General features: G+C 56.6%; 1 protein-coding gene across 1 annotated transcript; it reads right to left on the reverse strand.

Annotated features, from left to right (window-relative positions):
- Positions 1-30: 30 nt before the first annotated feature.
- Kcnh3 (potassium voltage-gated channel subfamily H member 3) lies at positions 31-16,187 on the reverse strand. Its single transcript, XM_050132423.1, has 15 exons — positions 15,763-16,187; positions 14,304-14,537; positions 13,791-13,925; positions 12,862-12,995; positions 12,212-12,455; positions 11,684-11,841; positions 11,389-11,596; positions 8,150-8,434; positions 7,816-8,015; positions 7,168-7,417; positions 3,758-3,975; positions 2,113-2,444; positions 1,666-1,772; positions 895-971; positions 31-807 (listed from the first exon to the last, which is right to left on the reverse strand). The coding sequence occupies exons 1-15, from the start codon at positions 15,836-15,838 to the stop codon at positions 208-210; spliced, it is 3,258 nt and encodes a 1,085-aa protein (XP_049988380.1). The 5' UTR covers positions 15,839-16,187; the 3' UTR covers positions 31-207.
- Between the last annotated feature and the right edge of the window lie 862 nt (positions 16,188-17,049).

Genomic DNA, 17,049 nt, shown 5'->3' on the forward strand with positions numbered 1-17,049 from the left:
GGCCTCTGCCTCCATCTGGTGGCGGGTCAGTGGAGTAGAACCTGTGGACCCCTAGTCTGGGGCCTGCCTGAGGCTCCAGCTCACCCTCCGAGGCTAGGCTAAGCCGCTTCCTTTCTCGGGCTCCCTGCCCTGAGCCAGCGGGCAGCGCACAGCTGTGAGGCTCAGAGAGCAGCAGTGACAGGTGTTGGTAGTGCTGACCTCCAGCGGTCAGACCCCTGTGCCTTCTTCCTGGGTCCACTGGACTGTGCCAGGACCGTGGCAGCCAATGAGCACCATCTCCAGGCTGTGGGGATCCCAGGGCAAGGCCCGGCTCCCTGACCCAGGAGGGGGCTCTCCAGTACTGGTAGCCTCAGCCTGGCTCACAGGTGCTGGGGTCCCAGTCCTAGCCTCTTCCTCAGGAGGGGGTGATGCTGGGGTGCTTGGCTCTGAGCAGAGGTCTCCAGAGCCAGGGGGCTCCGAGTCTGAGGTGGAGGTCCATAAAGCTGTGGCTCGAGGCCAAGGGGAGCTCTGAGATGCTGGGGGGCCCCAGGGCCAGGGTGCCATGAGGGGAGGGGGGTACCCTGGACGAGGGTGAGGCCAGGTCCCACTCAAGACAGAGCCTGCTGGGGGCTGCAGGCAATAGGAGGATGCCCCAGTGTCCACACGCAGGGGCTGTAGCAGCCCAGAGGCAGTGGCTGGGCACGGCCCCTCCCCTGATACCTGGGGACACTGGCCTTCCCCTTGGGGCACCAGGATGAGATGCACGGCCTGGCGAAGTGACTGCAGTCCCTCTCGCATCTGCAGCACCTGTTCTGACAGCTCCATCACCTTGGGGGGAAGAGGTCACAAGGTCAGCAGGCCAGCTATCTCAGCAGAGCCTGGTGGTCCCTCCCTGCTCCCGTCTCATCCACCCACCGCCTGCCGCAGCTTGTCCAGTGTGTCTGTGCTCCTTGCCTCACTGGGCCCCAAGGGGACGGTGAGCAGGCCACTCTCTGTGGAAAGGATGGGGTTATCAGCCAGAGCTGCTAAAAGATAGACAGTTTAGGATCCAGGCCCGGCCTTCTTAGACCACTGACCTGGCTCACCCAGCTCCCTGCTGGGCTTAGTCAAGTTGTTAAGTTTTGCCTCAATTATCAGCAGCATGAAAACCCCTCCCAGCAGCCCTGAGTAACACTGTCCAGTGTCCTCCTCCCTGCAGGATGAGATAGTCTCATAGCCCATGGTACTCTTAGATCTCCTGAATAGCCAAGGCTTGTCTTGAACTCTGTCTGCTTCCACCTCCATGGCATTATGCTGGCATTATGGGCATATGCCACCATGTCTAGCTGGGAGTTGCTCTTTGCATCTGTCCCTCATTCTCCTAGAGGATGCGCTGTCACTCTCTCCTTTCAGGCTGCCTCTTTCCAGCCCTCTCTCCATGAGGGCATTAGGAAGGTTCTCTGATTAACATGCACAACAACCCATCGTATAGACGGGAAGCCGGATCAAGATGCTGAGTTTATACTGTTAGAAAGCCGACAGGGCAGGCATCCAAGTCTGCATCCCAGTCCTCACCAGCAGCCTGCAGGGGCGTCCAGGCAGGCTGCCCAGCCAGTTCCTCTAACACCAGGCTCAGACACCACAGTGTTTGACATCCATGAGGAAAATGGGGTGCCCACCCACACTCTCTGTCCCCCAGCCCAGTACCTGTTCCTGGAGAGGGGCTGCTGCTACATTCTGGGCCAGACTGACCCACTCGGAAAGAGAACTTGTGCTGGTCCGAGCCACAGCCATCCTCAATGCCATCTACGACCCTGTGGGTACAACAGATCAAAACAACAAATCAGACAATAGGCAGCCACCGTGGTTCTAGGACGGCCAGGACTGTTGAAACAGAGAAACCCTGTCTCAAAAAACCAAAATAAATAGATAACAAATAAAATATTTTCTTAAATGTGAAAATATGAAACCAGGCATGGTGCACATATGTAATCCCAGCACTCAGGAGACAGAAGCAGGAGGGTCACTCGGTGGAGAACAACCTGGGTCACATAGTCTCAAAAATAAAAATGGCTAACACTCAGGGCAGGGTATGCTTAACTGTACCTCCATCCTATTACCACAATCTTGCCATGAAGTCCAGGACCTGCTCACCTGGGACTCAGGTCTGGGGGTACATTCCATGGCACAGAGGGCAACCTCAGCCCGTCTAGGGTCCTTGGATGAGCAGAGGGGCCAGCCTCGGGCTTCAAAACCCCTGGCCTACTTGGCCGCCCTCTGCCTCCTAGACGTGGTCGGGGTGCAGTTCGACGTGGGGATAGGAGTTTGGCAGCTGAGGAGGAGGAGGTGCAGCCAGGTGACAGCAGAGGACTGGAAGGCTCATCCGCTGGGGCCGGTGAGACCGTGTGTCCCTGCTCCCCGTCCGTCTCCTTCTCCTCCAGGGTGGACATGAGGGTATTGTCACCACTCAGGGAGCTGGTATCCACCTGGGGACAGAGGGGATGGGGTTCAAGACGGGTGGCCACTGCTGTGCTTCTCCCCCTCCTCCCAAGGCACAGGAAAGACCCCCACAAAGAGGAAAAGGCCCTGGCAGAAGTAACCTGCACCACTGTTGGTGATGAAATCGCCAAGCCCTGGAGGAAATCTTCCGCCAGGTTCCACCCAAATGTGGATATAACACCCCTCTATTTAGTCCTTCTGACTGACTGTGCTGACTGACTGACTAGTATGTGCTAGTGAAAATCCAGGGGACCCCAAGACCTCTGTGCTGGGTCAAAGGAGAGATGCCCCCCATAGTCTCAGGCATTTCAACACTTGGTCTCCAGTTGAGGGCACCTTTGATGAGGGTTAAGAGGCGTGGCTTTGCTGGATGACGGTAAGAGGGCTTTGAGAGAAAAGCAGTCTCTACCCCTTCCGCTTCGCTCTCTCAACTCCTGCTCCCACCGCCATGCCAGCTGTCCAGCCTTTGGACCCGTGAGCCCAGATAAACCCTTCCTTCTGTAAGACGCTGGTCATGTTTTATCAGCAGGAAAGTAACTAATCCACCTCAGAACGTGCTCTTGGATGACGAAGAGGCAAGGGCCTCCACAGGGCTCTGTTCAGAAGCAACCCCCAGGGCTGCTGCCAGTCTGACCACCCCTTCATCTGCAGCTCACAGGGTTCTGCAGGTTAGCAACTGAGCGTGGCTTCCTTCCCAGTAGAGTTTGTTCTGGTCAGAGCCCAGTATGTCTGGCTTGTTTTTCTGAGACAAGTAGCCCGGGCTGTCCTGACCTACATTGACCAGGTTGGCTCTGCCTCCTCAGTGCTGGAATTAAAGAAATGTGCTACCATGCCCTGGCTTGGACTGACTTCTTTTTTTTTTTTTTTTTCGAGACAGGGTTTCTCTGTGGCTTTGGAGCCTGTCCTGGAACTAGCTCTATAGACCAGGCTGGTCTCGAACTCACAGAGATCCGCCTGCCTCTGCCTCCTGAGTACTGGGATTAAAGGCGTGCGCCACCATCGCCTGGCTTGGACTGACTTCTAAAACTGTTGTTAGCTGTGGTAGTGGTGGCAGCGCGTGCCTTTAATCCCAGCTCTTGGGAGCTCTGTGAGTTCAAGGCCAGAGGGAGTTCCAGGCTACACAGAGAAACCCTATGTCTGGAAACAGAAAAAGAAAGGGCTGAGTGTGGATTTCTGCCCTGAGGTGTGTGTGTGTGTCTATCACACAACCCCACACCTCCCTCTTTACTCTCCCAACTTGGTTCACTTCACCTGCTCCCTGGCACCCCAGCCCCTCCATACACATACCCAGCACCCTTACCTCGGCAGAGACACCTCCAGCCCCCAGGTTGTAGCTGAGCTCCCCGCGGAGGCCACGGCTAAAGCGTGGGGCGAACTCAGGGTACAGGGCCAGGCTTTCATGCAGCCCAGCCAGCTGCAGACACTGCAGGACACAGTATGTCAGCCCCTTCACATCCGCATTGGCCTTCACTACCTGCTCCCGCCGGGGTAGTTCACAGCCAATCAGATCACCCTTCCCTGAGGAGAGGAAGTCAAGGGTAGCAAGTCATTAGGAGAGGGGAGATTAGAGCTGTCGACTGAGCACAAGGGCCTGGCTGGGGTGGGATGCCCAGGTCGCGCTGGTCACACACACGAACAGACACACACACACATGCACACAGAGTGAAGAACAGTGGGACCCTGGCTCAAGCACAAGGGCCTGGCTGTGGTGAGATGCCACGCTGGTCACACACACACACACACACACACACACATGCGCGCGCTCGCAGTGAGGAACAGTGGGACCCAGGCTCTCAAGCACTTCCAACGGTTGAAACCTCTGCATCTAAGTAGGATGTCATCAATTCCTGTGGTTCACAGACAGGCAATTAATTAGACTCCCCTGGGGAAATTAAACCAATCAGACTCCCAGGCCCTGGCCCAACTTTTACTTTTACAATCTGATTTTCTTAAAGGCCCACAGGTGATTTGGATGTGGCTCGTATCTGTTTAGCTCCGTGTGGTATGATGAAGATGTCAGGTGGCTGTGCTGTCTTCGTCCCTGGTCTAGGCCGCCTCCTCCACACTCGGGATGGGGACGGGAGCGCCTTCATATCCCCACCAAGGGTTTTCCAATGCTAAACTGAGACTACCACCTGGCTGACAGCAACTATCACATGACGTAATGTCCTACAGCCTCAGGGATGTTGGATGGGGAGGGTTTTAGAATCACACCCGTCTGTGGTCCTGATGGAGAACACGGAGTGAGTCAGTGCTGGCCCCAGACAGAGCCAACCAGAGAACGAATTTTGTTGTTTTCCTCTCTCTTGTTCCCTTTTGGTTGTCCCCAGCCTGGACACGGGCATAGGCAGCTCAGCCCTGTCAGAGCAGCCAGGAGATTAGAAAGAGCAGTCAAGGCCTTAGGACAAGGCAGGTGGCTGCCAGTCAGCCCACGCACAGCCCAGAGGCCTCTAAATGTCCGTGCAACTAATTTAAGTTCTCCGTTCTTGGTTTGAGGCTCCCTGGATCCTTCGAGAACTGTTTGGATTACAGAGATACTTTGTGGAGGAGCTGTCTTTTGTATCATCTGAGATAAGATAGGTGTCATCTGTTCTCATCAAAGAAATGACACAAAAGGAGAAAAGAGGGACTAAGGACAAAGTCAACAGCAGCCAGAGACCTGCCACTGCACCTGGGCCACAGCCTCCAGGCCCAGCTCATCCAGTTGCCACCTCTACCAGAGGTCTTGGAACACTTGGCTGAATCAGTTCACAAACAGGCTGGGACCAGAATCACTACTGTTGACTACAGGGCCAGACTCACCTGCCAGGAGTCAGCTGGGTGCACCTGAGTACCCAGCTGAGAGGCAGGTGGGAGGCCGGGACGAAAGCAAAGTGGAAACCAGGTCACAGCTGGGCACACGTACTCCCAGCCCTCAGAGGCTAAAATAGGAGACTGGGCCACACCGCACACACAGAACAAAACACTCAGTTCTCAGGCAGGATCGGAGCCTGGCACTCGCTACCAAGTGACCACCGTATAATCCTGCCAGTCTGGCCGTCACCCTTTGTCTTTCCGGCCTCCTAATTTCTTTAGCTCAGTTCCTCGGAGGTTTGCAGCCACAAGTGCCCCTCAGTTCCTCAAGGGTTACCAGCCATACCCGTGCGGCCCAACTCTACCTTCCTTAGTTATTTTCTCTCTTTTGCTTTTTGAAACAGGGTTGAATTTATCCCAGGTCGGCCTCCAGCTCCCTATGTAGTCTAGGGTGGCCTAAACTTCTCATCCTCCTGCCTCCACCTCCCGAGTGCTGGGATTACAGTGTGTGCCTCTGTACCTGGTTTTATGTAACATCAGGGCTAAACTTGCACTCACTGAGCTTCATAGCAGGGCTTGCCCCTGCGTTCCTCTCTCCCTCCCTCCGTCCTCCCCTCTCTTTGCTTTTCCTTTCCCTTTCTCCTCCTCTCTCAGATGGTCTCACTATGTTGCCTAGGCTGACTTACAACTACTGGGTTCAAGCGAATCTCTTGCGTGAGTAGTCCACCTGGCTTGGACTCCAAGCATGTGCCAATACCTGGCCGTAACTCCATTTCCTCAGTCCTAGTATACACTGCATCTAGGCTCATGAAAGACGAACAAAATGCATGCTTTAACAATCTGTCACCTTGCTCGGGCTCTGAGCCCTCATGTGGCATTTCCTCCTTCTAATGACGTTGGAGGGAGTGAGAGTGAAGCCCCTGTAGCTGCTGGGGTGTCCAGCATCACGCCACGCCACCACCTTCCATATTCCTATGTGTTCTAGTCTCCTTTGTGGACCACGCCTCTGGGTTCTAGCTGTTCCGTGACTTGGTCATTACCTCCCTTCCACCTGCCTGCATTATCTAGGCTGGTCTCAGTCCCTTGCCCTCTAGGGTTACCTCTGTGAGCCCCACAGCTGCACAGCATAGCTCCTCTACTGGCTTCTCCTAAGTGAGGCCTGTGCTTCCCAGAGCACTTGGACATGCTTTCCTGGTGCCTGTGTGCACACCGGGCCCTCCTGAAATGCCTCCCTTTTGGGGCCACGGCTTTCTCAAGGCACCTGGTAGACCGTGTAAGACTCATGAGATTTACTCAGACAGCTGTGTTCCTGCCCACCTGGCCAACGCCTGGCTGTTTCTCTCTTCTGTGCTTACTTCCCTTCTGTGTGAAATAGGAACGATGGTGATTTCTGTGAGTTTCCAGAGTCTCGGCATAGAAGGCCTGGGCAGACAGGCTCTGGGAGCCTCTTGTGCTTCCTCTGCAGAGGTGACCCCTGGTCCTCATCCAGGAAACTGATGTCTCCCTTCCCCTCTTTCTTCTGCCAAAGGAAGGGTTTGCTCTTCTCTCAGTGAATCTACCCTGTCACGCAGAGGCATCTGGGCTTCAGGCCTGCTGCCGTCCTCCCTCTCTCCACCCAACTAGAGTACTGTCCTCTGCGCTTTCCTCCCTGGCTTCTCCATCCCATCAGGCACTGTATCTCCTTAAAAGCCAGCCTCCTCCCTGGCCTCATCCCGGGAAGGCCCCAGGTTGCCATTTCCTCCTGTGTGGTCACTAACTCATCTTTGTCTCTCTGAAGGGCTCTGGTTGTTTCTGACTCCGTCCTGTCTGTCTCTCCCCTCGGTGGCTTTGTGTGCACCCCCCCTTCTCTTCTGCAGGATGGCCCTGCATCCCATAGACACATGAGCCCCCAAGCACCCTCTCTCCCCTCACACAAACCTAGAATGGCGAGCACGGTGCCACCTTTGAGGACCTCCATGGAACCCGAGCAGACAAAGTAGAGGGCCTGGAGAGCATCACCTTGGTGAATGAGGTACTCGCCGGGTGTGCAGAAGGCGGGTCTCAGTGCCAGGGACAGCGCCCGCAGGCAGCCGCGGCTCGCTGCCTCAAACAGCGGCAGCTGCAGGACCTCCTTGTGCAGGTGCATGGCAATGTCTGCTCGAAGCTCGTCAGGGAGGCTCTGCAGCAGCTGGAGGCAGGCAGTAGGGCAGAGTTAGGGTGGCAGGGGAGGAGGCCCCTTCCAACCAGCTCCTCTCCACCATTTCCAACCTCAGGAGCAAAGGGGGGAATGGAAGGATGCCTGAGCCTCCTGAACAGCATTGGTCAATGGAAGAAAGCTCTTTGCAGTCCCCACCCTGCCCCTTTCCTCCTCCTGGCCTCGGACTGACATCAGTGAACACAGGACCCACAGCCCCAGCTAGGATTCTGCTCTGCCTCGTGGGAGGGGCTGTCCCTGCAAGAGAACCAGGAAAACCAAACTTCTGCATCTCCCACCTACCCACACCCCCAGTCCTGATCATTGAGACCAAGCACAAACCCCTTGAGGAAGCAAAAGTCTAGAAGGAGCAGCCTAGGAGGCCACCACACCTCAGTGGTGTCGATGCCATTGTTCACAGCCCAGGTGGCTTGGAAGTACTCAAGCATACGCTGCTTGAGGGGCTTGGGGATACGATGGATGCGGATGTAGTCTCGCAGGTCACGGGTGCGGCTGTGGTACAGAAAGCGGCGAGCATACATGCGCTGGATGATGGCCGTCACATTCCCAAACACCACTGCATGCATAAGAGCTGGGGAAGAGTGGAGTGGAAGGGTCACCTCCAGGCCTGGCTAGCAAACATGTCCTCTGCTCCCTGCCTATCCCTCTGGGGACCCTGAGAGAGGTGGGCAGGGAGGGGCCCAGAAAACCACAGCCCAGCCTCACCTCCAATGAGCATGGTGCAGATAGAGAATATCTTCTCAGTGTCCGTGTTAGCGGACACATTGCCGAAGCCCACGCTGGTGAGGCTGCTGAGTGCAAAGTACAGGGAGGTGATGTAGGCGCTGCGTAGGGAGGGGCCGCCCAGAAGCTCCAGCCCGGTGCCATTGGCTTCGCCGCTGCTCCTGCTGCTACAGTTTGCATTCTGACCTGAGCTGTTCCCTTCATCAGCAGTCCGGCTCACCAGATAGTAGGGGGTCTCCAGCCTGCGTGCCAGCTCCTGCAGCCAGCCTGGGGAGGAGGAGGGGGAGGGGGGACTCAGAGAGCAGGACAATTCTACTGCTCCCTGGAAGTGAGGAACCAGCAAACGTAGGCTCACCCCTGTGGCTCTGTCACCCTTTCTCTTCTCTGCTAACACAGCACATCCTTAGCTATCCCTTCAACGCTCAGCAAGACAGCACAGGAGAAAAGCTGCCAGGCTCCACAGCCGGATTCTGTTGGCGCCTCCGGTAGAGTAAGGAGAAGCACACCCATTTCTCCAAGGCTGCTGTCAACCTCACGGAAGGTAGCCAGGCATAGGCGCTGGGTCAGGGGTGGCATCTCACAGCACTTAGCTTCAGCCTGGTCCCCTAGTTTGGATGGCTGAGGGCACCCCCTCTACCTTGTCCACTCACACATTTTTTTTTTTTTTTTTGGTTTTTCGAGACAGGGTTTCTCTGTAGCTTTGGAGCCTGTCCTGGAACTCACTGACCTAGAACTCACAGAGATCTTCCTGACTCTGCCTCCGAAGTGCTGGGAATAAAGGCGTGCGCCACCACCCGCAAGCAAACAATTTTCTTTTGTCCAAGCTATCTGCTACTGAAAACCCTGTCCCTGCCCATCCAGCCATTCCCTGTCCCTCAACCTCACAGCCAGTCTCATACATGCTGTCACCAACAAGTCCACATGGATGTGTGCACTATGCCACTGAGGTGACCATAGGCACCACACAGTGGGAAGGCAAGGGCAAATGTGCAAACACTATACCCATGTCCGGCCACAACCATGCCCCCGCACTGAAAAAGATTGTGTATGCTTGAACACCTAATGGCCACAGGTGACTGCACACTGACACATAGGCAGAGGTGGGGACACACTTGCACACAAATGAATCTACATATACTTGCATAGTCACACAGGCGAGTGCGCTCACACCCATATGCCTTCCCAAACAAACAGACTTCCCTGCGTGTACATGGGAACTACTGGGTGGAGGCTGAACTTACCTGGTCTTCTCTGGACACGGGAGAAGACAGCAAGTTCACAAGGTCAACAAACAGACCCTGTGCCACACGTCCCCAAATTATTTTTGCACATGGCCTTGGAGGTCCTCATAGCTCTCTGCCCATCCACACCCATCCCCTCAGTAGCTGAACGCACCCAGTGGAACTAGCAGAGAGGAGCAGCAAGAGGGGAGCTAAACCTTAGGGTTACCGGGCAGGGGCTCAGCAGCTCCCTAGAATAGGAGATATGTGTGCTTAACCTTAAAAGATAGGGAGGGATTTTTTATTTAAAGCCTGCCTGCCTTCTTTCTCCCTCCTTCCCTTCCTTTCTCCCTCCCTCCCTTCCTCCCTCCCTCCCTCCCTCCCTCCCTCCCTCCCTCCATTTTTCTCCCTTCCATGGGTACACCTGCCACATTAAGCATGTGGAAGTCAGGGACAACTTGTGGAAGTCAGTTTTCTCCTACCATGTTGGCCCAGGGGAGCAAACGCAGGTTCACCAGGCTTAGCAGCGAGTGTCCTTACTCACTGAACCATCTTGTATGGACTCAAGACCAAGGGTATCTGGATAAGTTGCAAAGAATGGGGTTCACTTGGGAACTTAGTGATTCAGGGCCACTTGGAGGTGAGCTGGAGGCAGGGTTGGAGTGGATGCTGAGCCCAGAGCAGCCTGGACTATAGACTCCCCCTGGGAAAGGCAGGTGCCAGCAAGCTGGAGCATCCCTGCTTCCACATGCTCAGCAACTAGAGGGCTCAGGGGAGCCGCCAAGTGGGCCCTCGGGGCACACACCGTCTCCATGTGCCCGGCAAGGAGAAGGTTCACAGGAGCCTCAGCATCTCTTGGGGGAAGCAATCAGAGCAAGTTCTAAGACTGACTGGTGACCCTACTGAGGTCACTGGACACAAGAGGTCCCCCAGGCAGCTGGAAACTTGACAAATGTCAGTTACTGAGACGCTGACAGAGGGTTGGAGGTGTGGAAGAAAGGTGTGCTCAGTTTGGGATGCACCAGACATTGGCACTGGCTGGAATGGGATTGTTAACTGGGAAAATGAAAAGTGTGTTCTTGCGGCCACACCATGGGCTGGCAAAGGAGGAGGAGAGGTGCTAATAAAACCTGTCTGTAGGCTGGGGACTTGGAGGGGAAGTGTGTGGCTGCAGTGAAGGCTATAGCCTTACTGGGGTTCAGGCAGTGACAGGCTATAGCCTTACTGGGGTTCAGGCGGTGAAGGGCTATAGCCTTACTGGGGTTTAGGCAATGAAGGGCTATAGCCTTACTGGGGTTCAGGCAGTGACGGGCTATAGCCTTACTGGGGTTCAGGCGGTGAAGGGCCATAGCCTTACTGGGGTTCAGGTGGCGAAGGCTATAGCTTTGCTGGGGTTCAGGTGGTGAAGGCTATAGCGTTACTGGGGTTCAGGCGGTGAAGGGCTATAGCCTTACTGGGGTTCAGGCGGTAAAGGGTATAGCCTTACTGGGGTTCAGCCCTAGAAAGCCCCACAACCTTGTGAGTGACATGGAGAGGTGAGAGAGGAAATGACTGAGTGGGTGGTGAGTGGAGGGAGGAGCCCAGCAGTGGAGGTGAAGTGAAGGAGGGGATGCTGGGATAAAAAGGCTGCAGTTTAGACCCAGGGAAAACGTAGACTCAGAAACATATGAAAAAACATATGAACTGGAGATGATAAAAGCGGGGCAATGGCTTGAAGAACCCGTGTGGACAAGCTTCAAAGAAGGTGACATAAAAGGAAGCCACGAGGCCAGCAGATCCCTTACCTGGCCTTCCACGGCTGAGCAAGAGCTTGAGAAATGTAATCTAGGTCTGGGCATTAGGAGGCTCCTACAGGTGACTAAGACTCCCCAGGTAGTCACCGGGCTGTTCCCACATGGCGGTGGCCATCACATACATGCACACCGTTTCTCTGACATTCCCGCATGCAGACGGTCACATCCTGGCACCTGCCATGCACACCCTCCTCTCAGTCCGCCGTACCGATCTCAGGCAGCTCAGATTCGCTGCTCTCAATCTCCTGTTGGCCGATGTAGAACCAGACACAGGCCACCCAATGGGCGAGCAGCGCGAAGACAGCCATGAGCAAGGTGAGCACAACCGCGCTGTACTGTGAGTACCGGTCCAGTCTCGGCAGCAGGCGCAGCAAGCGCAGCAGCCTCACCGTCTTCAGCAGGTGAGCCCCAACATACTAAGATTGGGGAAGGGAGGTCATGCCGGGCCAACTCTAGCCCGCTGCTATCACCCAAAGCTCACCACCCAACCCAGCCACACTGACCACGTTGACCTTGAAGGCGTGCAGTAAGTCAAAGGGCAGCGCCGCTATGACATCCAGCAGGAACCAGGTGGTGACGTAATGGAGGCAAATGGACTTTGGGGCAAATACCACCTGGCCTGACTTGGACACAAATGTGGTACGAAAATTCAGCACAATATCTGTCGGAAGATAGGCAGGCATCAGTCAGATACAGCTCTTCACCACTGGGCACCGCCCTGTCCAGTGCGTGGTCCTGCCCCAAGCCCTTCACACTGTCGTCAGACTAAGCTCTGTAGCTCTAGCATGCGCACATTGTTAGACCCATTTTACAAAGGGAGATACCAAGGCTTCCCCAGGCTAGTCTCGGCTCAGGGTTCTAGACCACTGTATTGGCAAAGACACCTTTGTGTGAATTCAAAACTCCTGGATGAGAAAGGAGGGAAGGCAAGGGAGATGCTGTGGGGACTGCAGACCATGCAAGGAATGATCCCTACAGAAGCCCAAGGCGGGCTGGCCCCGAGGGAAGCAGCAGGCAGACATTACACGTACCAAGGATGAAGAGAACCTCCACGGCCAGGTCACAGACACTAGGCGGACCACGGGCAGCACTGGGCTCCCGCGCTGTGCTCACACACACGCTGTAGGGCACAGTGACAGCCACGTAGAGTGTGGCAAGAAGGATGAAGCCATCCCAGGTGGCTCTCAGAGCCCCACAGTGCAGCAGGATGAAGGGTGACTTCCGGATGGCAGCGACTTTATATTCAGGCAAATTTGGCTTCTCTCCAAACACTCCCTGAGTGAGGAGGGGCGGGTCCAGAGAGGAGAAAGGCTAATTCAGGAGCGTGACTAGGTGGGCATTCATCTCCTTTCCCTCCCTGCACTCTCAAAGTGGCCCTGCCAGGGGCCTTATTTGCAGACCAGAAAGCTGAGGATGGGAAAGAGCCAACGACTTAGCCGAGGCCAAACAATTGCTTAGGAGTGGAGCCAGGGTTGAACCCAGGCCCATACGACTCCAAAGCTGAAGAGTTCTTTTAGGCCTCTGATGGGTCAGATAGGACTTATTCTCTCTTTCATTTCCACCCACAAAGGGCTGGTGGGACCCGAGTAACTTCTGGGCAATCTCTCTGAGGTGGTTTAGCTCTCCTCAGCCTGCCCTACCCTGCCCCCAACCCAAACACACACCCAGGTGCTCAGTCCACCTTATTGAGCTTGTGCTTGCCCTTAGGCTGCTTCTGCAGGTGGCCAGAGAGGTGGTAGAGAACGGCTCGGCTTCGCCGCCGATTGGCATTAAAGCCTTTGCTTCCTGACCGGCCATATCGGCGCCGGCCACCACCTGCAAAACAGAAGGTCCTGTGATGTTAAGCTATAGGATAGGGGTATAGGACACTAGCTGCTAGTCTGTGGACTGATCTGGCTTGTTTTGACCCTCTTGTCTCTTCAGAGTGAGGGGTTAGGCATTCCTCATTGCACTAGGTGACTTGTCAGAGCTGTGCAGTCCTGGGGTACTCAGTACACCAGTTCCAGGATCAGCTGCCGGTCTGGATCCAGCAAGACAAGAAAAGGAGAAAGGCCTGAGAGAGCAAGTTTCTACAAGGGTCTCAAGATGCAGAGGCCAGCAAAGGTGCCCGAGCTCCGTGGAGCCCATACCGAAGATTGACACCAAGCAGAGGCAAAGCCAAGGCAGAGTGAGGACAGAGCAGTGGGAATGGACCGAACTCCCAGCTTCCCAGATGGCACGGAGGCCTTGGACCAGTGTCTAACGACAGCTCTGTGACCTGGACAGCCTTGCCCAGTCCTTGGAGGGGGCTTTGCCCTGGGCTCCCCATCAGGGATGCTGTGCAGAAAGGAGACAGGTGAGCATTGCACAGCCTCATTGGTGGGAAAGGGGAGCTTCCTAGACATGGGCGGAGTTTGTTTGCTTGGTGACCCTGGTTTGACAACTTCAACTTTGACAAGATCCCATCCCAGGACATCAAACACCGAGCAGCGCCGGCCACTCTGTCAGATGGAGTGGGACTCAGTGAGCACAGGAGAGGCTGGGAGGGGGCACGTGTCCCAGCCGCGCCTGGGCTGAAGGTCCGAGTGTCCCAGCCTCAGTGGCGTCTAAATCAACATCGCAAGCACCCACCTCTTTCCTTCCAGTTGTCGGGGCCTCCGCGGGTCTTGGTATCGCTGATGTCCTTGTGAGAGACCAGGAAGAGGGCCACCTCCCCCTTTTCATTTTTTATAGGAATCACATCCAGGAGACACCAGAATGGAAGTCCTAGGCAAAGAGACAGACTCAGACCTTCCATTCTGAGCCCAGCCTAAGGTCGGAACAGAAGCAAGCTGATACAACTTCCCGGGGAAGAGCAGCCGTGTGGGTTCATCTAGGACAGGACAGGGCTTGGGAGAGGGGGCAAAGGAGAGCAGACATGACTGCCAGACACTGAGATGGGGTGCTCTGTCCCCCTTCTGAATACAAGAAACTCAAGACTAGAGCAAGGGTGATAGCTGGGGGGGAGGGGGCAGGACAGCGGTAGGGCAGAGAATGGGATTGAAGAGTGGATGGGTACATGGGAAGATGGGAAAGGAAGAGTGGCCATGAATGGGGTGGGTGCCCAGCCCACCAGGGTGGCGAATTGGTACCATGGTGCCTCACCGCTCTTCCGGTACAGGATCAGTTCAGCTTTGAATTCCTTGTGTTCATCCAGGGCCTTGCGGATCTGTTGACGGACCAGCTCACTGGTGTCTGGCCCATAGAGGAAGGAGCAGGCACAGCCCCGTTGCATGACCTCAGCCCTGGAGAAGCCCGTGAGGTCACAGAAGCCATCCGAGCAGTAGACCACAGGGAAGAGCCCTGCCACCTGGGCGTTGCCCAGCACGAAGTTACTGTCTGCAAGAGAACACCCCTCAGAAGAGAGCACAGATTGAAGGGCACCTTCAGCTACCAGCCCTGCTTTGCAAAATACCCCAGGGCTCTGTGTACTGGCCAAGACCTGTTTATGAATGAGACTTAAGTATGTCATCTGTGAGTCAATATCCCCAAGGGTCAGCTGCCGGCTGCATGTGTCGTGGTGTGTGTGTGTGTGTTTGAGGGTCAGCCCATGCCAATGCAGATTGCCAAGTGCAGTCCAGTGTGGGCACTGTGCCCTGGCAGAGTATGTCCTGAGCAGTTTGAATAAGGAGTGGGGTTAGGGGTTTCCCAAAACTGAACCTGCTCTAGGCCCACCTCTGCCTCTGCCAGGCTCACCCACCAACTGGATAAAAAGGTTGGCTGGATGGCTCCTTCAGTGAGACCCACTTGTTCCCGGAAAGCAGCCCAGGCCACTGTCCATCCTGTGCCGTGTTTGCACCTTCACTGCATGGGCATGCCCTGGCTCTGGAACTAGTGAATGCGATCAGGAATGGGGGTGTATGGATAGTGACTGAGCAGAGCCCGGAGCCAAGCATGTATTGGGGAATGAGGGGTGCTGAATCAGCAGGCTTCAAGCCTGAAGCAGATGGAGAAGTCTGGGTGCGGGGAGGGAGAGTCAGTGATGAGTTCCTAGGCTGTCTACAACAGGAGGAAGGGATGCTACTTAGAACCGGGAAGCCCCGCTGGGAGTGAGAGGGGGAGGGACCCTGTTTTTATGTTTCCCTATGTTCAGAGCCCAGGAACCCGGAATCTGGGAGCTCAAGTTGCCGTTTCCAAACTTCCCCGGTCCCGATAGGAGTCCCCAAGCTCATCTTTGGGCTGGGTGGGCATTCCGAGCAAAGTGTTTAGGCTGTGCGATGGTTTGCACACACAGTATCTGCTGAATCCCGCCTACTCTATCTTCCTTTGCAAATCTTATTTCTAAATCTGGATTTTGAGCCCTGTGTGCTGTCCACAGCCTTCACCCTATTCGGCCCTTGCAACAGCGCCGGGTCCGAGGTGGGGATGGGTTATTGACTCATCCCGGCCCCGCACCTAAGACCCTAGCAGTGTTGACCCTGAAAACCTCCGGGAAACCTTCAGTGACTGGAATGAGAGGATGGCTTCAGCTTCAAGAGGGTGAGGAAGAGGGGAAACCCGTGGGCGCCAAGCAGCAGGAGGCAGTGGACTACTCCCCAAGCTAGGGGGCTAGGGCCTGACTCACGCGTCCCGTCGAAGCGCGTGGCGATGGTGTCCAGGAAGGTGTTCTGTGGCGCCAGGAGCCCCCGCATGGCCGGCATCTTAGGCGGCGGTGGCCGCCCGCCCCATCCCTCCGGGGCGCGGGGACTCAGCGCCGGGGGAGGGCGCCTGGCTGGGCCGCCCTCCGCCGGGCCCCGCGCCCCCTAGAGTAGCCGTCGGGGGGCAATGCCCGGCCCAGGCTCGCAGGCCCCACCAGCGGCCGGCGCGCGAGGGGGCGTCCGCGCCGTCGGGGCTGGGCGCATGGCGCGCGACCGACCCCTCGCCGCCCACGGATTCCGGGCTGCCGGACCCGCGGCCACCGCGCACTCTGCACCTTTCGTCTACCCGCGGCTCCCGTTTCGGCTGGTGGGGTGGCTCCCGCTCTGGCTGGGCTCGGCGCCGGGTCCCCGCAGCTCCCTCCGTCTGTCGGGGAGAAGCGGCAGCCTACCTCCCGCACCGCCGCCTGCACCGGGGTAACCATGGAGACGGGGCACACCCAGTCAGGGCCGCCTCCTTAAAGAGACATGCCTCCCGCGGAGGGATCCCCCTCCCCTAGGGACCTTGGTGGGGGCAGGGAAGGCTGCCGCCCCCTAGCGCTGCCACGCTCCCGGAGGCGAGAACCACTGCCGGGTGGGCTCAGACTGACAGCCTGGGGCGCAGCCCGGGGCTTCTCTTCTCCACCAGAGGGACCAGAGGACTTGGGGACGTGTGCGTGTATGTGTGCGTTGTAGATGTGCTTCGGAACGAGAAAATTATCATGAGAAAGGGAACTGGCGACCAGGTGGTGGGAAAGGTCCAGTAGTTGGATGTTTGGGTCCCTTGAGGCAGAGTGCTAACTGTGCCGAGTACTCCGAAAGGAGGTGCTTCTGAACCCGGCTTCGAGCAGCCAAGCTCCCCCCCACCCCGCCGACTCTTCTTGACCCCTGAAAAGTGCGGGCAGGTGCTGAGGACATTCGATGGTGGAGCGCTCCAGGAGTGAAGTCCAGACACCTTGGGCGAGACCCTGGAGCGCAGAAGGCGCACTGGGCAGGCGGACCCCAATCCTCCGTCTTGCCCCCTCGCACTCTCTCGTTTCTGCCTCCAGTTCCCAGGCTACTTGAGAGTCGGAGACTGCTCGAGGTCGGAGACTAAGGAAAACTTCCCACCCCTGTGTGTTCTCGCCTGCCCCCCCCCCTCAATCCCAGAACTCGGTTCTCCCGGGAGTCCGCACTTCCAGCGAGGGGGCGGAGAGCAGGGGCGGACGGCCGTCTCCTGTCCCCGCGCGCGCCGCGAC

This window comes from Alexandromys fortis, unplaced genomic scaffold, assembly GCF_014885135.2.
Source record: "Alexandromys fortis isolate MF-2015 unplaced genomic scaffold, M_Fortis_MF-2015_v1.1 scaffold_423, whole genome shotgun sequence".
Lineage (NCBI taxonomy): Eukaryota > Metazoa > Chordata > Mammalia > Rodentia > Cricetidae > Alexandromys > Alexandromys fortis.